Source organism: Pteronotus mesoamericanus, unplaced genomic scaffold (genome assembly GCF_021234165.1).
Source record: "Pteronotus mesoamericanus isolate MK-2021 breed Mesoamerican mustached bat unplaced genomic scaffold, CSHL_Meso_final contig_56, whole genome shotgun sequence".
NCBI classification, from domain to species: Eukaryota; Metazoa; Chordata; class Mammalia; order Chiroptera; family Mormoopidae; genus Pteronotus; species Pteronotus mesoamericanus.
The window spans coordinates 17,714,949-17,740,713 of record NW_026555201.1 but is presented as its reverse complement, the minus strand read 5'-3'; the positions used below and the strand labels follow the sequence as shown (position 1 = coordinate 17,740,713).

Sequence of the window (25,765 nt, the reverse complement as noted above, 5' to 3'; positions counted from 1 at the left end):
AGTTGGCAGTGTAGCATTTGACAGCATCTGCCACATGCGCTCACCTTACTTTGTCCTGCTTCACTTGGTTAGTTCAAGTGCTATGGCTTAAGCTATCATAGTTATCTTAAGGATTAACAGTCTGCATCTGTTGATCCCCTCTCCCTCGATAATGGGCTCACTCTCTCATCACTCTTTTCCTTTTCTTATTCCTACACACGTGCTCATCACAAACATAGATATTCCCCAACGTGAGAACCTCAGCTTTCTTCCCTTCTGAATTACACAGACCTGTGAGATCATATCCTTGTCCGTGGTTTCCGCCATTACCTATGCACTTGGCATGTTCTAACCAAAGCCTTGCTTCTGACCTTCCGAAACATGTGCCTGATACCTGATGTCACCTCCTGCTTGCTATTCCAATGGCTACATCAAATTCTATTTGTCAAAATATTAGTCATCTTCCCCCCTCCACATTTTAGCCTGTTTTCTCCCTCTCTATTAATCATCTTGTTTAATGATAACCACTTACTCATTCAGGCCAAGAAATGAGGGACCATTTTATACTCCCTATCCTCTTCATCTCTCATATCCCATTTAGGCCAACACACATTCTATAGTTCTCAGCAAACATCTAGGGTGACCTTTTTATTTTTCACATCAGATCATGCCATAGCCCAGCTTTAAGTCTTCCAAAGGCTCCTGAACCAACAAAAAAATAACACACACACTCCTCCCTTTGGTCCTGCCTGCTGAGGCTTCCATCGTCCCCTCCAAAAACCTCTCACTGGGCTCAACCCACACGGAGCCTTCTATCTGTTTCTGGAGCATACCAAGCTGATTCATTCACAGTCCTTTTCTTCTTGCCTGTGTAACACTGTTGCTATTATTTACTTAAATATTTTCTCCTGGAATCCTCAAGTGTCCCTATACCTGATACCTTATGTGCTCAGTTAAAAATAGCTAAAGGTGACTGTTACAGGAATCCATCAATACATTGTAGATTCAAACCACAAGAGAACTTCCATTCTTTTAAGATTTAAAATAATCCAAAAAAACTTATCAAGTCTGCCCTGGCTGGTGTGGCTCAGTGGATTGAGTGCCGGCCTGTGAACCAAAGGGTCGCTGGTTGGATTCCCACACAGGGCAAATGCCTGGGTTGTGAGCTAGGTCCCCAGTAGGGGGCGCATGCAAGAGGCAACCACACATTGATATTTCTCTCCCTCTCTTCTCCCTCCCTTCCCCTCTCTAAAAATAAAAATAAATATTTTTTTAAAAAAGTTATCTAGTCTGAAATTTAAATAAAGACAATTTGTGACTAGAAATAGTAGCAAGCCTAGTTTTATCTTACCTTGTGTTATTAAACACAAACAATAGCCAAAGGCCATAAAAGATCAGATATATAAAAAATGTGGTCAAAGTAGTTTTGTGAGTAAGAATAGAACTCAGTGTTCCTGACACAGCACCCCTTGGTTTTTTATACAATAAAGAAACAGGAAACACCCTGTGTGCAATAGATAGATGAAATTAATCAGTTTAGTCATGCTATCATAATTCTCTTTCCTCTACTTTCTTATTCTGTTAAAATCTGGAATTTTGATTCATTAATTACATAGTGCCAATGCTCATTGATAACAAAAGCAAAAATAATTCAACCAAAAAAGTTACATTTAAACAATGTATATTCTTCTGAGTCAACATAGTGAGGGCCTGCAATTTTATTCAAAGTTCAACTGTATCAGAAAAAGTTAGAATACAAGTCATTCTTACTCAGAATCCAATGTGATTCCAACTAATACTTTTTGGCTGGAAAAGCTACCTTTCATAGCATTTACATTCCTTAGGCTTTGCTCTTTCTGTTTGTGTGTGTGTGTGTGTGTGTGTGTGTTTTTATCAGAAGCAGAAATGTCAACATGACATACATACTAGATGTTAGATGACATTTGGGGGCTAATAAAGAGTAGGAAGTAATAAAAAATTAATAGAGTCTGATACTCATGAGGATATTTTTATAGATTTGTAGAATATTTGGTACAGATGTTTCAGATAAATATCTAAAGACTGCATTTCTATCCAGTTATAAGCTGCGGGTTTTGTTTTGTTTTTTTTATTTTCCTGTCATGAAGTATTAGCTTGGCTGTTCATCCGTTTCCTGTAATCAGAATCAAATTGGAATGATAGCAAGAAGGTAAGAGTTTTAGTATCCAACACCACCTTATAGCTGAAATAATGAAAGAAAAACCAACATCATTGGGATTAAGAAACAAAATATATGATATTCAAGGACTATAGAGATTTTAAATATTAAAGTCCTAAAAGCTTGTAATAGGTGTTAATTCATGAATGTGCTCTTTATAAAGTTTGTAGCAGTATTACTCTGCATTTCCATATCCATTTAGGTAGTAAAAAATGTTCATAACTATATGTCAGCATCACATCCTAATTGGGGATTTTTTTAGATGAGAAAGCTGAGGCTCAGAAAGGTTACATGTTTCTACCAACATCACACAGCTTTTATTGCAGCAGGGTACAAAAGTGTTGTAAATGCTTCCAGTAAAATTTCGGAAAACAGCTATAATTAATTTCCATAGAGTCATGTTTGTGCCCAGAGTAATTAAATCAGGAAGTTTCTTTAAAACAAGTATTTTACAGTCTTTCTTTATAGTGATTTTTTTTCCACAATAGCTATGCAGAGTTCATGACATTGTAACAGGTCCTTAGAGAGCTCATTAAACACACATACACACACATAACTGATGCTTTAGTTAATCACTTTAAAAATAAATTCCTTTTATTATTTTGGATTTTAGTTTTCTCACATGAAATAAAGCAGTTCAGCAGGTCAAAAAAGTTCCTTTTTCTTTTCCATTTTCCAGTCTCTGTCAATTAAGAACTCATAAAATTTATATAAAATGTCTACTCTGTGCTAAAAAAACTTTTGGAGGAAACCTCATATTGTGGATTTTAGATACCATTCTCGATGATACCTTCTGATGTAAGTTTCAGGTTGTCCTATGACATTAAGTTGTGGCAATTTCATTAAGAAAGGGGTGGGTTTTCATTTCAGCAGTTTATCAACCTATTATTCTATTACAAAATTTAAAAGTTTTACCAGTTGGTAAAGATAAGAAAAGGCTGAGGAAGGCTGAGGAAGACCTCTAGATTGATGACTTTCTGGAAAATGCCATGACTCATATGCCACAATTAGCCACCACTCGGCGAACTCCCAGAAGCATGCCCCTCCCACCAGTGCTGAGGTGTCCATGTGTTTTTACTGTGCTTTGTTAAGAACAAAGAAAATAATGTATATGTGCATATATATGTATATATATGAATGCACATGATAAATTCTGTTCTTCAAGCCAGTTGTCCAGACAAAACTGCTCCACTTAAAATTGGGAATGAGTTTTATTAGCACCAAGACCAGTGTGAAATTAAATTATTCAGGCATCAAAACAAAAACAATGTCAAGGATGTGATAAAAAAATACCTGGGGATATTTTACTCAGGAGTCATATATATTCGATTGTAATGCTATCATTTGATCATAAACTGTACCCCAAAAATACTTAGGATAGAATGTGATCTAATCGTTTCTTCAACAACAAGCAAGACATGCAATAGAATTTTCTAGTCCATTTACAAATGCAGTTAAATCTTGAAGTGAAAATAAGCATTATAGATGGAATAAATAAGATTCTTACCATCTGAGATTGACTCCTAGGACATCCATTGATATCTTCAACTTTTTCATTTGCTAAAGCCAAGAAATAAAATAAAAGGGAGGGGAAAAAAAGAATAATGCTTAAGCAATGAAGTGAAACACAAAAGAAGACTAAGGGGGGAAAAAAAAACACCACCAAGCAAAATGCTGCTGCTACATTCACTCTATCTCCCAGGGCCTGTGACAAGAGGACAGACTTGTTAGCAGCCACCAATTCCATATGCACAAGTCAGGCAAATTAAAAAAAAAAAAGAAAATGAGTGAGTGAGAAGGAAGTTGCTGCTAATTCTTCAGCCCGTGCCAACTGACTGCTGACATGAAACCTTTCACAATTGTCCCTGCTGGGTCAGGATACAGTTGCAAGGAATCTCTGAGTGTATAAGTTACTCTAGCTAATGAAATGCACACATGGAAGACACATGGTTTAATGAAGCATTCATTTTTGACAATTCAGTATAGGGAAGATACGGTTCTAACCATTCAAAAGTATGGCCAAACTGCCTTTTTCAAACATTATCACAAAAACATTTGTAATTAAATCATGGGAGAGCTACATTAATCTCAGAGACACATGAACCAAGTTTGTATGCATTTAACTTAAATTGTTATTTTACAAAAAGGAGTGAGCAAAGACTCTTCAAGGCTTTTCTCAGAGGGCAAGGCTTACCAATGATCTGGATGATCTCGGCTAGCAGCACTCCATCTGCAATGTCTTGCTGCAAATCCTTGATCAGCCGCTTGTGGCCCGATTTTGCTAGGTAGTGGTTGGCCCAGTCCGTGTAAATCTGTGGAAGAGAGGGAGGGAAGAGGTGAGATGAACTGAGGGAGAGATAATAAAAATGCTTAAGACAAACGCTGGATTCAAAGGGAAGCTATTCTGAATCACATTCCAGTTTACAAAGTCAGAGTTCCAAAGGAAATAGTTGTAAAATGATTTTTAAACAGCTCTTTCGTCCACTTATCTCTTGTTTCAAAGGGAGATGATTCATTGTCTTTCAAAACCAGGGGCGAGTCACTTGTGACACAGCAAAACTCCCTTCCCAGTTGACTCTTGTTTGCAAATCAGTTTGGGATTCCACTCTCTTTCCCCTGGAAGGAAGCCACCTGGACTGATTTCTGCAGAAACCTTACTATTAAAAATGTGTGTTTCTCTGAAAAGACTTTATTAAATTTGTCACATGTGATACTCTATGTGACAATATTTTGGCATCATTGTAGGAAATAATTGCAAATGCCTAAGATACTTTATTTGGACTGTCATCTTCCATTTCAGCCCCTTGAAATGTGTTTATATAAGAGAATAGAGGACGCAAATGCAATTATTACACAGAAATTACAGTATAGAGTTGAAGGTGTTGGCAATTTGACATAAAGGTGACTCTTCAATAACAGATTATGATATAAGGAAAAGCTGAACTGTTTGAAAATTTCACAAAAATAAAGTGTTACCAATTTTTCAACTGTAATGGGGCATCTGCTAATGTATTGTATTCTAACTGAAAGGAAATAAATAAGTGTTCAGACTTTCCAATTTCATGGGTCGCTCATATAGTAAGTTTATTGCAAGGTACACTATGATATGTAATGTAATAGAACACAAAATGAGAATTGAGGAGGGGAATGAAATAGAAGTATGCACATAAAAAAAAAAAAAAAGCATTGTAGAAGCACTGGAATTAGAACTGGGAACATAATGGAACCTGAATATAAGAAGTGAAGGGGAGAGCCCTCCTCACAGGGTATACGAGATACAGACCGACAGGAAAAGAAATCAAGGACATAAATCTATAATTAAAACAAGATTCTAAAAGTAAGGCAAATCAGACTGGAAAGGTAAGTTGTATTTTATATCATAAACACTGAATGCCAAGCAAACTGTAGACAAACGCTCTTTTATATCTAACAAAACCAATACATATTTTTTATGAAAATAAATAAGAAATGAAAGTCCCATGACAACTTGCAACCCCACCCACTTTTGAATAATTTAGTATGAATCATTCCAGAATTTTTTTCCAGAATTTTACAGTGTACCGCATGATACCACATTACACACACATGTGCACACATACACACACACACTAGGATTTTAAGCCAAAGATGGCTCAAATTTTATATGTCATTCTGCATTTATCAACTTTTTATGTATCAGTGTTTTAATAAAACTTCTAAAACTATTTCCCATATATTTATCACACTACATTTGATGTTCTATTATACATAATATCGATCCCTCTGTTGAAGGATATTTAATTTGTTTAAGTATGTTTCAATTACATATAAAGTTATAAGAGACATCCTTATATACCTATCTTTGCACATTCATATGCTAGTATATTTTTAGGACCAAAACCTAAAACTGGGGCTAGTAAGTATTTTTTTAATGGCTCCTAAGCACAAATATTCAAAAATATAAGAGAAGAAAGTGTGTTTCTTTATTTTACAAAATGCAAAGTTGCATCTTAATGCACATATAGTAGTGATTAAGCTTCCTGAAAGACATAAAATATTGGAAGCACTCAGCTGCATAAAAGAAAAACATGTGAGAGCGAAATTTCATCTCCTTCCTTCATGTTCATGATCTTTATGTGGAAGATGCTAAAGGGTGAGGAAAATAACATGTACAATTGCCTCCTGATTTAGAAAACATGCACGTGATTTCTAGATGGACACTTCGTTACTTGGTGATCTCCTCAATTAAGATTTTATTCTTCTTACATTATTGTAAATTTTATGTTTATAAGGATTTATACTATTTAGAATCTAAAACACTGCGTACTTCCCCCTCATCTACACATCAATCAAAGGATAGTATTAACTGTTTGGCCTTCTAGTAGAAATTTCAGGTTGACCCTGTCATAGGCCGTGAGTTACAAGGACCAGCTAACTGACTCTAAAGATGAAGAATGTAAGTTTCAGAGACAGGCAGGCCTGGCCTTGAGGCCCAGCAGACCAATTACCACCACTGGCACCCTGAACAAGTGGCTCATCCTTTCTAAACCTCAGATTTCTCATTTGCAAAATTAAGATACTACTATTTACATTATAGGATTGTGTCAGAACTAAGCTAGCACTTGGTACAGTACCTGTCACAGAGTTAACCCTGAAGAAACGTGTATTATTATCATTATTATGGCATCTAGTGTTATTTGCTATGATGGCTTTCCAACAAATATTTGTTAAAGTTGTCATTTGACAGAGGTTAAAAATCAGAAAGTATTGGCAGTAGAGACTGAAGAAATTGTACTCCTGGCTTCTGACATTACTCATATCTCTGACTCCTCCTGACTTCTGACTCACTGCGGCCACAGATCTGTCCACTGTCCAAACTCAGAGGAATCGATCCACTTCTAAGGCTTCTCAGCTTCTCATCCAAACCTGCAATGCCTCCATCAAGACACCATCTCCATACAATGCCATATTGAAGGGATTTTGTTTTACAAAGGTATTATGTTATGGAAAATACTTATTTAAATACATACCGAATGGAATATATTTACATTTATTGAATATACATTTCGTTTTCACTTTCCAAGTGCCTGTCCACAGTGCCTTAGCCTCTATCCAAATCCTTCCTGGGCCTTGGGTGAGAAAACTGATGGGAAGCCAGCTGGTAAGCTTTAAGACCTCATTGGGAGGCCTATGATTTAGTTACGAAACAATTGTATGCAGACCAAGAATCCCAAACTAAGAACTTTGACTTGTTTAGTACTTCTAACATGTAAAACTTTGCTCAGGCAATAGCTCTGACTTTAGTTGTAATCAAAAAAAAAAAAAAAAAAAAAAAATCAATTCAGACTTCATAAATAAATGCAAAATAAATCTCCATTAAAAAATAAGACCAATGCAAATTATTTTACTTATTCTAATAAACTTACGTAAGAGATACTTAAGACCCTTCAAGTATATTAGTGCCTTTCAGAGGATCTTATAATCTAGATAAGGAAATGTAGTTTAACAATTAAAGAACTTGTAAATGTATATTTCAAATATTATATAAATACATTTTTCTATCTTTCATTTTCTTAATGTTTTTATTGTTTATGCCATTCCAATAGTCCCAATACCCCTCTTGGCTCCCCACCCCCTCTTCCCACAGTCAATCCCCGCACCATTGTTCATGACCATTAGTCCTTCATACATGTTCTTTGTCTAATCGCTTCACCTTCTTTGAACCAGTCCCACCCTCCCCTCCCCTCGTACAGCTCTTTCTGTTCCATGTTTCTGTGCCTCTGATTCTATTTTGCTAATTCATTGTGTTTATTAGATTCCAGTTATAAGTAAGATCATATGGTATTTGTCTTTCATTGACTGGCTTCTTTCACTTAGCATAATAGCCTCCAGTTCAATCCACGCTGTTGCAAAAGGTAAGAATTCCTTCTTTTTTTACTTCTGCATAGTACCCCATTTTGCTAATGTACCACAGCTTTTATATCCACTCATCTACTGATAGGCAATTAGGATGTTTCCAAATCATGGCTATTGTAAATAATGCTGCTGTGTATATAGGGGCTCATATATTCCTTTGAATTTGTGTTTCAGGCTTCTTTTAATATACTGGCAAAAGTGGAATGGTTGGGACAAAAGGCAGTTTTTGTGAAGAAACTCGATACTGTTCTCCAGAGAGGTTGCACCAGTCTGCATTCCCACCAACAGTGCACTAGGGTTCCCTTTTCTCCACATCCTCGCCAGCACTTGTTGTTTGTTGATTTATTGATGACGGTCATTTTGGCAGGTGTGGTGTGGTATCTCATGGTGGTTTTAATTTGCATCTCTCTGATAGATAGTGATGTTGGGCATTTTTTCATATGTCTATGGGCCCTCTGCATGTCCTCCTTGGAGAAGTATCTATTCAGGACCTGTGCCCATTTTCTCATTGGACTGTTTGTCTTCCTGGTATTGAGTCATATGAGCTCTTTATGTATTTTGGAGATTAAACACTGTTCAATATATCATTGGAAAATATATTATCCCAAACACTTGGTTCCCTTTTCATTTTGCTGATGGTTTCTTTAGCTGTTCAGAAGCCTTTTAATATGATGTAGTCTCATCTGTTTATTTTTTTCCTTGTTTCCCTTGCCCTAGAAGATATATTGGCAAAAATATTACTATGCATGACATGGTATCTGAAATTTTACTGCCTATGTTTTCTTCTAGAATTTTTATAGTATCATGACTTACATTCAACTCTTTTATCCATTTTGAGCTTATTCTAGTGTATGGTGTGAGTTGGCAGTCTAGTTTCATTTTTTTGCAAGTACTAGTTCAGTTCTCCCAACAATATTTATTGAAGAGGCTGTCTTTATTCCATTGTATGCTCTTTCTTCCTTTGTCAAATATTAATTGTCCATAAAGGTGTGGGCTTATTTCTGGGCTCTCTATTCTGTTCCATTGATCTATGTGTCTATTCTTATACCAGTGGCACACTGTTTTTATCACAGTGGCCTTGTAATATAGTTTGATATCAGGTATTGTGTGATTCTTCCAACTTTGTTCTTCTCAGGATTCCTGAAGTTATTTGGGGTCTTTTTTTTTTTGGTTTCATATAAATTTTTGGAACATTTGTTCCATATCTGTGAAATGTACCATTGGTATTTTAATAGGAATTGTGCTGAATCTGTAGAATGTTTTGGGTAGTATGGACATTTTCCAATTTATGAACATAGTATATTCTCCCACTTATTTGTATCTTCCTCAATTTCTTTCTTCAGTGTCCTGTAGGTTTTCAAATATAGGTCTTTTACTTCATTGGTTAAATTTATTCCTAGTTACCTCATTTTTTTAGTTGCAATGGTAAGTGGTATTAGTTTCTTAATTTATCTTTCTGATAGTTCATTATTGGTGTATAGAAATGCCACTGATTTCTAAGTACTAATTTTGTATCCTGCTCCTTTGCCAAATTCATTTATTCTAGTAGTTTTTTGGTAAAGCCTATAGGGTTTTCTATGTACAATAGCATGCCATCTGCATATAATGACAGTTTTATCTTCTCCTTTCTAGTCTGGATGCCTTTTATTTTTTCTTCTTATCTGATTGCTGTGGCTAGGACTTCTAGTATTATGTTGAATAAGGCCATTATTAATCTAATTCCTAAACCAGGTAAAGACACAACAAAGAAAGAAAACTATAGGCCAATGTCCCTGATGAACATTGATGCTAAAACCTCAACAAAATATTAGCAAACTGGATCCAGCAATACATTATAAAGGTCATATACCATAACCAAGTGTGATTTATTCCTGGTATGCAAGGTTAGTACAATATTCCCAAATCAATAAATGTGATATATTACATAAACAAAATGAAGTTAAAAATCACATGATCATATCAATAGACGCAGAAAAAGCATTTAATAAAATCCAGCACCTATTTATGATAAAAACACTCAGCAAAGTGGGAGTGGAGGGAGCATACCTCAACATAATAAAGGCCCTATACAAAATATCTACAGCCAACATCATACTCAATGGGCAAAAACTAAAAGTGTTTCTTCTAAAATGAGGAGCAAGACAAGGATGTCCACTTTTACCACTCTTATTTTTCTATCTTTTAAAAAATAAAAATAAGTAAATTATAAAAAGAAGAAATATGATGTATGTCCTTAATGAGACAGTTATCAAGCAAAGGGCACAGAGAATATAAATGTATTTAAAACTCTTCAATAAACTTATTGTAATACTCTGATGAGAGAGGATGCGAACAACCTTGTCAGCTGTCATTCAAATCTACTCAGATAAATGGAACGGTAGCATGAAATCATGTCTGGATTTTGGATTTGAACTCCAAAGTTGTCCTTGGTTCATTTCCACAAAAGATATTAATCACAAATTTAACTTCAGAGCTCCAGTTAAATAAACTGAAAAATGTGAAATAATATGTTTTGTGATTTTGGTAAGAATTAGAGGCTTTTTGATGAAGAAATTGAAATAATTGGGGATGATATAAAATTAATGATAAATCAATGTTTAGTATTTTCTGTAGCAGTGTTAATAAGTATTTTAGAATTCAACGTTCTGGCCAGTTTTCCTCAATTGTTTTAACTGCAATATTATGAATATAAATGTCATCTCATTAATAATTATATTCCAGTTAACTCAGAAGAATTTGCCAAAGGGCTACTTATAAATTCTAGTATAACTGTATACATAATAATTACTTTACAGTAATTAAAAATCATAAAGGTAAAAGATACCATGGCATATTTTATATTCATATTTATCAGTATGAATTTTAGGGACTATTAGGCAATATCATGTATTCTTTAAGTGTCATTCTTTTTTTAAATTTTTTAATTTTTTAATATTAGAGGAAGAAGGGGAGAGGGGGAGAGAGAGAGAGAAACATCAGTTTGTTGTTACACCTATTGATGCATCCATTGGTTGCTTCTTGTATGTGCCTTGGCTGGAGATTGAACCTGCAACATTGGCTTATTGGAAGGACACTAACCGGCTGAGCAACCTTGCCAGGGCTAGAATTATCCTATATTGTTGAAATTTCTGCTCTGCTACCTAATATCTATTGATAGAACATTTGTTTACTCTCAGTGCCAGAATTGTCTAAGCTGTAAAATGGCAACAATCTTATCTACTAATGGGATTAATGTGAGGATTAAATGAATTTATATCTTTGGAACTTGGCCTTTCTCTTAATAACTAAAGTTATATTTTCATTTACAACTGCATTTATCTGTTTAGATTTGTAGCCACAAATTATTTGCTTGGAACATAGTGACATCTACGTTCATACTGGGGGTAGGAAATTTTTAGAGAAACAGAAAAAAACCTAAATGTAAGCTGATAGAAAAAGAAAAAATAGGGTTTACTGTGCTAACTACAGTATGTTTCTAAATTTTTTCACCTGCAGTTTCCTTATAAAACAATAACTGAAGTCATATACGAACTGTGACAGGCATAATCAAACCGAATCAGCCAACACTCAACACTGACCTGACGGAGTAGTGCTGCTCTGGGTTCCATGGGCAACACCCAAAAGGACGAGGCATTCAGTTTGTCCCTGAGGAGGGAGGGGCAGGCAGGGAACAGGTGAGCCCGTTCTGAGAGCCCACACGGTTTTCTCTGCAATGATGACTATCTAGACCCTCCCTTGTCTTGCCTATCAGGTGGCCTTCTAGCTACCTAATTCTTTGTCCAAATCATCACTCCCCACTCCCTTCTCAAGACTCCTCAGCATTCATTTGAAGCCATACTTGTCACTCTCCAATCCTTCATCCCACTCCAAATGTACTGAATACTTTGTTTCCTGAGTCAGTATTCCACCTCCAACCTTAAGTGTTACAATCATCCTGGGCAATTTCATCATTAATGTGGACAATCCATCAAATATTCTGCCAGAAATTAAATATATGGTGAAGAACCACTTACTCTGTCTTAAGATCATTAATAGTCTCTGTACTATTATGATCACAGAGGCTATTAATGATCTTCTCTTCTGCAGAGAATATGGCAGTTTGTAAATTTGAGGAAAGATTTGGATATTATAATTATATAGCAAAATTTTGGTAATAATTTAAAGCTTATTTTACTTAACTTCCATTGTATTTTCACTGCTACCAGTAGCATGAAATAAAAGGGTCTATATGTCATTCTTTTCCCCAGATATAGTGTCCACTGGTAACACCATTGAGAGTGGGGCACTGTTTTAAACATTTTAAAAGGTTTAACTCACTCAATCCTCAAAGCTCTATAAGAAGAAGGCACTATTATTCCATTTTAGAGATGGGACTCTCGAAACAGAGAGGTGAAGCATTTCCCCAGGTCACAACAGCTGCATAGAACCCAGATGTTCTGGCTCAGAAGCTGCAAAATTTTGTCCCCACGAAAGAAAATGTCTCATTTATGAGCCTTCCCTAATTCCAGCTTCCTGCAGTTATTTCCATTGCATCTGACATCCACTTCAAAATATGGGGAAAAATGCTTTATCTGACTGCTGTAACACCCGGCGTCTACCGAGTGCTCTATGGGAAATCCATCCTAACAGCTTGCAAAATTCTAACTATGCAAGTGACAACCTGAGCTAGAATCGGGACATTAAACTCTACCAAAAATGTTTTAGAAAAAGAGTTAAGAGAGCTTTTCATTCAAATAATTTTCTAAATGGAAAAAAGTCATACTTGAGATTCTTTACCTTCTTTTTATCTCAATCTGATAATTGATGTAAATAGAGCAAATACATTTAAGGTAAATATTAGCAACAATTCTTCAAAGACAAAATAATATGGCAGAAAGTTTGTGTAAGAATATAATGTTAATAAAACACAAATTGAAGAGAGAATAAACATGTATAAGTCTCAGCATTTCAGAGTTTCTGAGCTTCTCACCTGGGTTTTTCCAATCATATACCAGTAATCACCAGTGAAGAACTGACTGATGCGAACACTTAGTGTAAACCAGTGGTTCTCAAAGTATGGTCCCTGGACCAATAGCATCTGAGTTACCCGAGAACTTATTAGAAATGCAAATTATTAAACTCTGGAGATAGAGCCATGCCCTCCCTTTCAGTGATTCTGATGTATATGCTAATGTATACGAACTACTGGCATAGACCAATGCTGTTCACAAATAAAAATGGTCTTACTTCTAACACTTTAGACTGTATCCCAGTGTAAAGAGAATGCCATTTCACTGTAAGGGAAAGGTAACAAAAGAATAGTAGCCTAGACAATATCTACCATTACCTCCTAAACTCCTCTTGCTACCAGGAAAAACACATTGAGCACACAAAATACTGATTTTAAGTGCTGTTTGCAAACCATTTGTTCTTATGTTTTAAATCTTTTAAATTATTAGTGATTTAATAAATCACTAAAGTTGGGCATTTCTTTCAGAGTATCTTCAAGACAGAAAATCATGTATTTATTTGTTTAGAAGCAGGTGAGCAAAGAGTGGTTTACATTTACTTAGACTAAAAGATAGGACTTGGAAGCTGAGAGAAAACATAGTTTCTGCTGTGCCAAAAAACAGCAGTGAAAAGTAATGGAAATACAAGTGCAGCGCCGTGGAGCTACTAATACATCCATCTAGCCACTGATGGGGGGGGAAAGACTTTTCAAAATATTTTTTTTCTTGCCATATTTCTTTCCTTTTTATTACACGAACTCTAGGCAAGCACAACATTATTTGGAAGATTTTGTTGATTCCCACTAGAGCTCATTGTATTTTCATAACATTTGAAATTTTTTAAGCTATCATAAATTGCAATAAGACACACACACCACATACATGTATAACATGTCACAAGGTAAGATCTGTTGTCTAGTTTTTTAATGCCATTTTTAAAATCCAATATATATTCCAATCGGACAATTATTTATCAGCTTTCTGCAGGTGGTTTCTCTTCAGTGACATGCTATAGCTCCAAACCACCACGGGTAGGGGCTAGAGCCACATAACTAACTCCAAGACCATCAGCCAATTCTGGCTGCTTCTGTGCAGCTTTGTTACACTGCAACGTAAAACTGCTCACCTAAGTCTCTTGACCGCTAAAAGAAAACCAAGACTTTAGAATTCATCATATTAACAGCCATCTTAAAAATCTCCAAATTTCATCCTGAAATCCTTTCATTTTAAATGTACCCCAATTGCAAGAGTGCTAAAGATTCCACTTAAATCCCTTCTAAGTGATTGCATATTAAGTAAAATGGAAAATTCAAAACACTAGAAAAAATGCAGACTGCTTACTATATTTTCATACTGTATTTATATACCGATACAAGGTGGCAAATAAAAATCAAAAATTTTAAAATGACCAATATTTCAAATTCAATCCTCCAAATCAAATTTTATAGTCTGTTTCTATATAAACCTATATGACTGAAGTTGTTCCTTAAGAGGTATGTGAAATATGGCTTAAACCATTCATCTAACATGGAACACTCAGGAAATAAAACATCTCACCAGACAGGTAAGTTGATCTTGGTAGATGTAATTGTTCTCCTATTCCCAAACCCTCTAAGAAAAAAAAGAAAGTTAAAATTTTGAAGGGTTTCAGAAGTGGGACTAAAGTCAGAAAAATCTGGGCTCCTTTCCCAGTGCTACCACTTACTACTTGATCTGGAGCTTCCTCCTCTTTAATGCAGGGACTGTATCCTTATCTCCCCTGCCTATCTCACAAGATTATTGCGAGGGTTAACTGTAATAGAAAACATTTGCAAAAACGAGACGTGTTATACAGAATAAGGCATCACTATTATAGTCAATGAAACATGCTCCCCATGAATTACATTAACGTATTTTCCCAAAACAAACATGAAATAATTTCAAATAGCTATTGCACACGCATATTGAGGTCCACTACTTTTTGCTTAATTTCATTAATGAGACATAGAAATGAATTTATTTCCATAAAATATCCTTATCTTGAATTTCTTCTTTGTCTATGTCTAATATATTACCTAGTCTATTCTAAGGAAGGTTATATATACATCAGCTATATACATTGACAATGGATGAGCTTATACTTTCTGGGAAGAGTTGACCCAAGCAGAGATGTGCTTCGAGCTCCTTCATGGCTAGAATTCCTCCACTCAACACCCAGTGTCAGAGAACCTATTACATTTTAGCTGTGGTGTTGCCAACATTGGTTCTCTGCCTTCCATGGGATAGAATATCCTCTAGCAAGCAGATTCTCACACAGGGACTTAATTTCCAGCTCTCCTTTCCTTCATTTAGGTGGATAAATGTGAACTAGTTCTCACCAATGGAATGTGAGCTAAAGTGATATCAATCTCTCCCGAGCCTGGCCTATAAAAATACCCCATGCCCTACTCTCCATCCTTTTTACACTCAGGGAAGCTGCAAGTATATATCCAGGTGGAACATGGAAGCCACATAATGAAAATGGCAGAACTTTCATCAGTATGAGTTCTTGAGTGACTACCTAAAAACAGAGCATCCCAACTCTATATCCAACAACGAGGAAATGTCTTGGACTGTGGGTGAGAGAAATAAACAGTTACTGTGCTGAGCCCCTAAAATCTAGGGGTGTGTTGCTGGTTGGTGTTGGTTTAAACTTCAGAGAAACTCTCTTTGCAGCCAAAGACTCTTCACAGAATAACTCCCCCTCCTAAGAATTCAATTACGAGTCCAACAGAGGACTAACGTCCATTCCTAATACCTGTTTCCCTTCCAGAGACCACTGCTCTGTACCCACAATCCTTACTGAGGCCTTTCCCTTCATTCCTGACTATCTTTGCATTAACTCATTTAATATACATTTTTAAATACTTATTATGAGCTCTTCATCACTACAAATTCTCTTCCTTCTGAAACTCTGAGCTTGGACTCCCAATGGTTCCCTTAAATCTGTTGCTATGGTCCTGGGGTGGGGTGTAGGCATAGGTTGGTAAAATCTTTCTATAGCTGCAATCCTTGGAATTTAACATATCATTTTGAGATTTATTTTTTTCAATAAATAGTGATAAAAACAGGACTAAATGTTAAAGATATCTAATATCCTAATTTTGCTTTATAATTTACAAATGAGTCATCTCATTTGTTCCTTTTCAGTTGGATAGAGTAGGTGTTATAATCATCGTCCTGCTTTATTGACCTACAGAACAGGTAATGTAGGATGAGGTGCGCTGTTCAAAAATGGTCACTTATGACATGGTTTCAATGGCAATAGTGGTTACAAATTTCAGCACAATACATTCTTAAATTTTTGGAAGTTGATTAATTTCTAAACCCATCAAGTGCATCTTTTCTAATATAGCTGTGACATTTGTGCATGAGCATGTATGAAATTAAATTTTGTGGCTTATAAAGTATATATAAAAACATAAGCAATGGTTTTTAAAATTCAGAAATATTCACTATCATAACTTGGTAGAATTTTCAAGTAATAGAAAATGTATTTTTTTATTGATCAAATTGGCTCTAGGCTTGCCATATGCCCTTGTAACATTCCTTTATTCTCTTTTATGTGCCAAAAAATAGCCATTTATAATATAGTATTAAACAGAAATAATATAAATACCTAATAACAGGGAACTTATTAAATATACTTTATTCATCCAATGAAATATTAAATAGCCATAAAAATAAAAATTATGATACTTGTTTAGGAAAATGAAAAAGTGGGATGTGAAGAGGAGAATATAAAACAATCTTGAGATGTGCATATAGAAAATACTAAAAGCAAGTACAGGACATTACAGTATCTGTAATGAAAAATTTATAGGTATTTTTATAGGTATTATTTTTATAGGTATCTGTGATAAAATTTTATAGGTATTATTTTTATAGGTATATATGAGAAAATATACAGGTGTTTTTAAAAATTTTTCTGTAATATATTTTCATGTAATTAATATTTATTCCAAAGCATTATAGGTATTTTTACAAATTATAGAGATTACTTAAAATTACTTAAAAAAAAATTTTTGGTCTTCTGGGAAAAAAAGATGCTGAAAGACTCTGGATTCCAATCAATAATATGAACACTCATTATTTATCATCGCAATAGAGATTTGCAGGTCAGAGGGATCTGGACCATAATTAGGTTGAAGGACACACATCAAGGGCACAGAGCAGCTGGACAAAAGGGTGAAAACTGGCACAGGGTCTGAAAGGGGAAAGCACTCTGGAGTATCCCGTTCTGGTTCAAAAAGTGAAGCCAACACTTGTTAGGACAACAGGGGTGGGCTGTGAGGGGCACGTGGAAATGACAAAAGTCAGATCAAACACAGATGAGGAATTTTCCCAGAAGTAGAAGAAGTGAGGTAGGTGAGTAACTAAAAGATCAAGAGATCGGAAAAGAAGGAGGACATTCACAGGAACCCAGTGACCAGAGAAGCAATTAGGAGATTGAATAAAAAGCACTAGCTTACAGCTCAGAGATTTTAAAACACAGAGGCAGGCAACTATCCTAGCGCAGCTGTTCTGGCATTTCAGGGAGAGCAGGTAATGTGGAACTAATGGCTGAATTAAGGAGTGTCCTCAGGGCTGGTAGAGACACTACCTTCCTTTAAGCCAGTGATTTTCAACTGGTGTTGCGCGAGGGTTTTTAAAACCTGCAATACCTGACTGTTGAGTCAGGGGAACTGACATCTTTTCTCTTAGATTGTCAAATAAGAAAAATGACAACAAAAAAATGACAGTAGCCAACACAATAGCCATCCGAAGTGAATGAATCAAAATTACACCTATTTTGGGGTCAAATCAGCAGGAAAAAAAAAAAAATATATATATATATATAAATGTTTTTGGTATGTCACAGACTATTACTACTAATTAGTTTATATGTGTCACGAGATTAAAAAATGGTTGAAAATCACTGCATGAAGCAAATCATCAGAAGCTTGCACGCCAAGGTCACTGAAAGAAAGATTCAGAGGTGGAGCTTTGATCTAATCACCGTAGTCCTACTAACATGTTTACTACAATATGCCGGGCACTTGATGAGTATTATTTCATTTACCCTTCAAAAGACTCTATGAATGGTTAGATGTTGTTGTATTATTTTACATAGAAGACAACTGAGGATCAGATCAGTTTACCAATTTGCTTAAAAATCAATAAATAGCAAGTGGCAGAGCCAGGTTTGAAATGGCTTCTCTTTCTCTCAATATCTATATACTTTCGAAAACATACTATCGTCTCTGTTGGTATATACAATAAAAATGGTAACATTGACATTTTTAAGCTATTTGTCCTTGTATTGCCTTTATGTATACCCATAAAATAACTGCTTTTGGTATGAACATGTCATTTTAACCCTGCGTGTCCCAGTAGATTTTTCATTTTTTCACATCAGAAGGCTCATGTTAATGCCAAGATAAAGGCATTTAGCTATGAAAAAAAAATTTTTTTCATATAGTCTTTCCAAAGTCAGCTCCAAGAGGCAGCTCTTAACAGCATTGTTTTGCAGCTGTAATATATTTGGATTAATAATATCACAATTCGTTGGTTACAGGTTGCAGGCTGCCAGTGTCTATAGTATGGTTAATTGTGGTGTGCAGGATTATAAAGTACACGGTTGCCACATGGCTACAATTCTCCAACAGTTCTAACAATAATAGAAATAAAACATTGATCTTCATTTCTATGACTCCATTAACTATTTTGCTGTTGGTTCGGACTCAGCAGGACAACATTTATTAACCTCTAAAGTTCCAAATTAAAATTTGAATAAAAATTAACATTAAATAGAATTTTATGCCTTAAAAGATGCACGTCTTAGTTACCAGATTTACAAAAACAACAGCATAATTCACATCTTCTCTCAAAGTAGCCTAAGTGTAAGGTTAAGGCTTTCAAAAAGTGTATTAAATATTTCACATATCTCTAGCCTTAGATGTCAGCTTCTTCACTGGCAGTTGAGCCCTGGGAATGGGTCCTTTTCATGGCCTTATTATGAAATAATTAGCAACTCATTTTCTAACCAAGATTCTCCACTCAGAAATATCTACAGCCCTACCATTCTGTTTTTTGGCCAGGGTATATAGGCAGATAATCCCTAAGAACCTGAATGGTTAACTTTTAACCTCATTCACAAGGCAAAACAGTCACTAATGTTACCTTATTTTCTGGCAATCTCCCAAAGCAAGAAGCATCTGAAGAATAATTTTAAAAATATGTTACTTTTTCTGACAGACATTAATGGTTAACATTTGTATGTATGTTTACAAATCAAGAGAAAAGAGATGGCAAGTATTTGGCAACATGTACTAGAAGGTAGTTGAGCACTAGTACATAAAAGTTCAAATATTTGTGCTTGTCTCACAGATAGTTCTAAGTTTCACCATATATATCTCTCGAAAAACTTAATTTTCCACAATTCCAAATTAATTGAGTTTTCTGAAAAACACAATGAAGTATTTTCGTCTATGAAATTAAAAATAAAAAGGCCATTTAGGACTTAATTCACTTTACAGTTTTTGTGCTTTTTATCATATGCTTCTTAAATCTGTTTTTTTCCATTTTCATATTAATTATTAGACCATTCTTAAAACAAAATCCATTTTTTCAGACAAATATGATAAAATTGGATAAAGATGAGTTGAATAAAGTAACAGAGAAAATTAAGTACAATATATACTATGGTATTCTTTATACAAATAGTGTCAGTTTTAGAGTGTTGATTACATATACTTGAGTAGCAGTAATAATAATAAAAAAATGTATTGAGCTTTTACTATGTTAGGCACTGTGCAATAGAGGTTCAACAGATGCAATTCTTAGAACAACATTAAAGAAAGTGTTATTTTTACTCCTTTATTTTTTTACATAAGGAAACTAAAAGATGCTAAGGAATTTGCTGAAGGTCACAAAGGCAGTAAAGTGGCTAAGCCTGGACTACTACCCAGCCTAATAAACTCTGGAGCTCTAATACTATGCTCTAGGTTACATGCATAAGATGAATACTGCTTAAAATCATGGTAAGTTCTAAACCTTCCATATTTACTGTGTCATTTCCAAAACCGCAATATAAATAATTATGCAGCACTCTATAGAAGTCATGAGCTGTTCCCTTCAAATTCCAATCACAAGCCTCAACAATGACAAAAGGCCACCAGAATGACCAGCTCAATTAGATTTTCATCACACTGAATAAACAATGGCCCTTTGAGAGCCAGAATTCTGTCTATCTGATTGAATATAAAGCAAAGGCAGTGTAATTGCCACTGAGAACATTGTACATACAGATTCTCTCAATGAACATACATCTATTCTCATAAGAAAACAGATGTTTGCCAAATTAATATGATTGATTTTGCCTTGAAAGAGATGTCCTTCAGTGGTTGCTAGGTAACATCCTTTAATTTAAGAAACAGGTTAAATTACAGACTTCGAAATATTTTTTTTAATTATGTATTTTGGTAAACCGACATGGTATGAAGTAAGGCACAAAGCAATGACTTAATTTGACATGATATACTCCTTGCAGTGATATATTCCCACTTGACATGATATATTCCCATTTCCATTTATACAGAGTTGCAATAGTGCTGCCTGAGCACTTTTAGAAGATAAGCTGGACCCCAATATTTGAAGTCTACACCCCAATAGTTGAAGTTTCCTCATCCACCTACAATCCAACAGTTGAAGTCTAATTTAAAAACATTTATGTGGGCCTTTTAATAAGTAAGTTCTAAATATACTAATTTGTATGTTTACATTTTTTGGTATGACCAATGTTTCCTTTTTTATTTTATTTTTTTAGAGAGAAGGAAAGGGAGGGAGAAAGAGAGGGAGAGAAACATTGCTTGGTTGCATCTTGTACATGCCCCAGAGGACCAAACCCACAACCCAGGCATGTACCTTGACTGGGAATTGAACTGGTGACTTTTTACTCTGAGGGATGACACCCAACCAACTGAGCCACACCAGTCAGGGCCAGTGCGACCACTGTTTCAAATCATGTGGATGCCTGGTCAAGATTTATTTTGAAGCTAAAGAAATCTTTGACCACACTTTGACCCTTGCCTCAGATCAATCCAATATTAAGAGCCTGCTCTCCATGCATCCATTTCTGTTTGTGCATAGACACCAAATATTTGTTCTGTTTGTTGTCTTTCAGAGATATTCATACTCATTTCAAATTTCAGTGTATCTCCATGTTCAGTCACTAAAGATTCCAGTTCTTTCTCTGCCTTGTCTTTGAAAATATTATCTTACAGTCCCTTCAGACCAGCTCTCCAGTTCATTCTTTACCCTCCCTTGAGTGAATCATCTAGCCAGTTCCATATATTTTCTGGGGCAGTTGTAATAACGGTCACAATTGTCCACTCTTCCCATGATGATACAGAATCTATTTGTCTGGGCTTTCCTATGTGACCTTAGCAAACATAACCCAAGCAGACCCTGGAAAACCACTTGTACAATGCATCTTGCCTGCTTGCTGCATTTGGAACCCTAAGTTTCCACGTGAACAAACTTGGATTGGTCTGCTAGACCATCCCAGCTGTACGGGATGAGTCCACCCTGCCCCAGCTTGCCGAGAGCCACATGACCCTCAGAAAGCATCACACAGCTGACCATAAACATGAGTGAGCCCATAAAGCAGAGGTGAACTGCCCCCAATGAGCCCAGACCAAATCTCAACCCACAAAGTTGTGAACTAAAGTAATGGTTATTGTTTTAAGTTATGCATAGTTCTTGGTTGTTTTTATAGCAAAAGTGACTTGATACATTTTTAAGTAACTTAAAGTAGGTAGGGATGTGCGAAGGAAACCAGTAACTAACAGTTCTGGATTAGCTGGCATAAAAGATACCCATAGCATAGACACTCAGCCAAATGCCTTCTGTTCATGGATCGCTGGCTTACAGAATGGAGATGTAATGAGCAAGCTAATGCAGCTCCTAAAAGAAAAGAACCTTGACTATGAAAACTGTTCAAAGGAGAGGTGACAGTTGTGTTTCACATATTTCAGTTTGGAAGAGCTCTCTCTCTAATAACACCATCAAAGGGCACCACCAGGGTCCAGAGAGAAGTATCACAATTGACCGTCCTGTACAGAAGGAAAGATATCAGAGTATTGATCTTCGGGTATAAATTTAAGTGCTGAGGCTTGATTTGGATAAGTTCAATGTGGACTTTATATAGTTTGATAATACTTCTATTAGAAAACCATGGTTCTGATTCTGTGAAGGTGAGTGGAAGTTTTCCTACAGGCCATCCCATTTCCTAGGTTCTATTTCCACCTTTAAGAATAGAAACAGTCGATTAAAAGAATCTACTCGGCCTGTCTACAACTTTTGGATGTAAAAAGCCACTGTATGAGTCAGAGTCCAGTCAGGAAAATGGAAAACACTATAGCTTTTGAAAAGTGTTTATTTGTAGCCATAGATTTAAAAGATGGAACAGCCAAAGGCAAACAAGGAAAGTTTAACCCAGATTTTAGCAAGGCCAGGAAGCCACCGCTATCACCACTACCGCACGAGGGGAAAAGGATGTGGCGTTGCTGAATTCAGGAAGCCAGGCTCAAGCTATGGGAGCTACAACTGGCAGGATCTGAGCCCACAGAGGAGACCCACCCACTACATAAAAGGCCAGCCAATGCCCCCAAAGCATTTATATATTAAAATACCTTTTAATACAACAACAACAAAGATATTAGGCAGATTTTTTACTTTAGACTTTTGTTAAAATGTACTCTAAAACTCTAGAAAGCCTGCCTTTCCCCTATGTCAACTAATGCCTAATGGCTTTGACTTTGTTTTTAGTCTAACCCCCTCACCATCTGTGCCCGCTTTAGTAGGACTGATCATTCCTTCTTTGTTTCTGCACCTTTCAGTTGGAGGAGCTGGACTCCTATAAGATGCAACCAGAAAGGGGCTTCAGTCTTCCCCTTCAAAACAGTCTCTGGAGTTATTCTTTCCTCTCCTCTTAATAAAATATTGAAACAGATGTATATATTTTCTAATGATTTTCAAGTAATGAATATTCCTTCATTTCAGCATTTTAAAGAAATGGTGTAATCTACATCTGACGTAACTCCAGTCCACCTTCAGGGCTACTGTTCCCTTTGCTTGTAATGTTCTTCCATGGATAAATCCTTCACTTAACCATTCATTTATTCACTTAACCATTCCATCCATGTCTCTGCCCAAACATCACCATCTCAGAGAAGCTTTCCTTAATTTCTTGAAAAGAAACTTTCTCCTCACTGCAATTATATCACTGTTTAACTCCATATGTTATTTTATTTTCTTCATTTATCAGCACCTGATACACTATAGGTTTGTCTCCCATTTTCCTCCATACCCTCATTTGAATTTAAGCTTCATGTCATCGTTCAACACTCTATCTTGTTCACTGCTGTGTCTCCAGTGACTTGGACAAGGTCTAGCCCATAGGTAATGCTCAGTAAGTATTGATGAGATAAAATTGAATGAGGAATGAATGAATGTACATAGCAAAGGCTTTTTACCAATTTACAACTTCCTTGTCTTTACAGCTCTAAGAAAGAAGATAATATTGTAGTCAATTTAATTCCTTTTCTGAGATAAGGTGATTATCTTCAAAGCTCATAAAGAATTAACTCTCCTGATCCTGAAAAAAAAATTGCAGGTATGAAATGACAAAAATTACATAAAAAGATGCAAAGAATACACTATCCAGTCGAATTACTTGATTCTGGTTGGAAGACCTTTTCTTTCTTTTAACATAAAGAGACCCAGTGTGAAATCCCTGGCTTGCATTCCTGTTTTTGTCAAACATTCAACAGTAACTGATAATCTCTACATCTGTTATTTATTTGACAAATCTCCAGAGGGCCATATAAGTGGAAATTTCAGAGAAGCCCTAAACAAACTCCACAGCTTTATGCAAATGTAATGCCAGGAAGAGTTTTTAACCATTATATAAATGTTAGGTTTAACTTAATCATTCACACAAATGGCTACCACTGATGCCTTTTTCTGCATAAAATATGTAATGTGAAGGTCTGGGATGTGTCCACAATTGTATTTGAAAATAAAAATTAGTTACATATTGAAATTAAGCCACTTGACTCTGGGAGGAGGCAAAAGTCAAGGAAAATTTGCAGCTGGTCAGGAAATAAATCCAGGGTGGAGAAATTTTTGCAGAGCTCAGGAAGAGAGGAGGATTGTAAGGCATGAAGGAAGACATTTAGTTTTTGTTAGGGTATTTCCGAGATTCAGACAGCTGGAATCAAAAAGATGGAGCATATCTCTTAAACATATTTTACATAACTAAACTGTGTGATCTTCAGAAATCAATGAGCTACATTTGGCTTGGATTTTTAAAAGCAATTTAAATGGTTATTTTGTAAATAATATGTATGCTGCAAGCCAGGCATCAGACATAAAATGAAAATACCAGATCATAAAACAAAGACAAAGCACCTCTGTATTTCTTAACTCAGGAATGAGTTTTGTTTATTATTTTGCATTGAAAATAGTTGTTTTGAATGAGAACAGGTATCTGAACATTTCTTTTTATAAGCTATTAAACATTGACTTTAGTCCACAACAGACTAGGCAGGGCCTATGGATTGTCACTCCATATTCACGCAAGGGGGGAAAAAAAAAAAGCAAGACATAAAGGTTATCTCACAGGGCACCGGCAAACCCTTTAGGAGAATTTAATCCATACCTGTGACCATAATTTATTTTAATGGAATCCCCAAAACAAGAAGGTGCCCTTCAAATGTGATTTTCAGATTAAAGCATAATCATCTATCTTACAATTTCATGACATAGAAACATCTGCAGAAAGAGACAAGTGAGCACCCTCACTGCAATATCAAAGTAACTGCTAGACACAGAGGCCTGCTCAAGTACAAACAGTATAAATCATCTGTGTACCTCCAAAAACATCTTCTACCTTCCCAAATGATCGATGGCTTGTCTGCTCAATGAGTGAATAAATGAATGAAGCTCCTGATAGTGAATCAAAAGCATGATCTGTTTACATGCCGATAAGACTCGTAAGTATTAGTCTGCAGAAGAGATTAGACGATTCTCTTTTGAAGCGGTTTAAAAAGTTGGCACAGATACAAAATGTAAAAATTATGGGAAGCATTAACCAGCAAAACATCTGCTGAAATTTTTATTCAATTAAAAGCAGAGCATCGTAAAACCTCAAGTTGGCTTCCTTAAAATGTCATAGCTCAGAGGTGAAGGGGGACTTGTGCTCTGGGTATGATTAAGACCCAAAACTATTTTTTTTTAACAGTCAACATTCAATGACTCTATATTATACACTAAGCGTGGTGCACTCTCACACAGAGACAGACAAAAAGCTGGATGAGAAACTCAAGATCCATATGGGACTGAAAAAAGTGTGAGTTCCATAGGCAGAAAGAAAAGGAGGCACATAATTAATGAATCATGCTTTTAAAAAAACCTCTATAAAAAAGTATCAAGCACAGCATAAGCTAAGAACAGTGTAAACATTTTAATTAGTTATATTCTAAATATGGAACTTATAGAAATATAAGTGAAAAGGGATAAAAACACTCAAGTCCTATTTTGCTTCTAACCTCTTAACAGAATACACAGTGTAGTAATCATTCACATATACATTCCCTGAATTCAGAGTCCAATCTTCCAAACTACAACCTCTCTAAGTCAAATT

General features: G+C 35.6%; 1 protein-coding gene across 2 annotated transcripts in view; it reads right to left on the bottom strand.

The window, feature by feature from the left end:
• Positions 1-25,765, bottom strand: part of NAV3 (neuron navigator 3) — a 324,575-nt gene that overhangs the window by 232,557 nt on the left and 66,253 nt on the right. For both annotated transcript variants that reach the window (XM_054580143.1, XM_054580145.1), the window contains exons 2-3: positions 4,371-4,488; positions 3,684-3,736 (exon numbers count right to left, since the gene is read on the bottom strand). In XM_054580143.1, the coding sequence (XP_054436118.1) occupies positions 3,684-3,736; positions 4,371-4,488 (171 nt within the window). The remainder of the gene's footprint in view (positions 1-3,683; positions 3,737-4,370; positions 4,489-25,765) is intronic.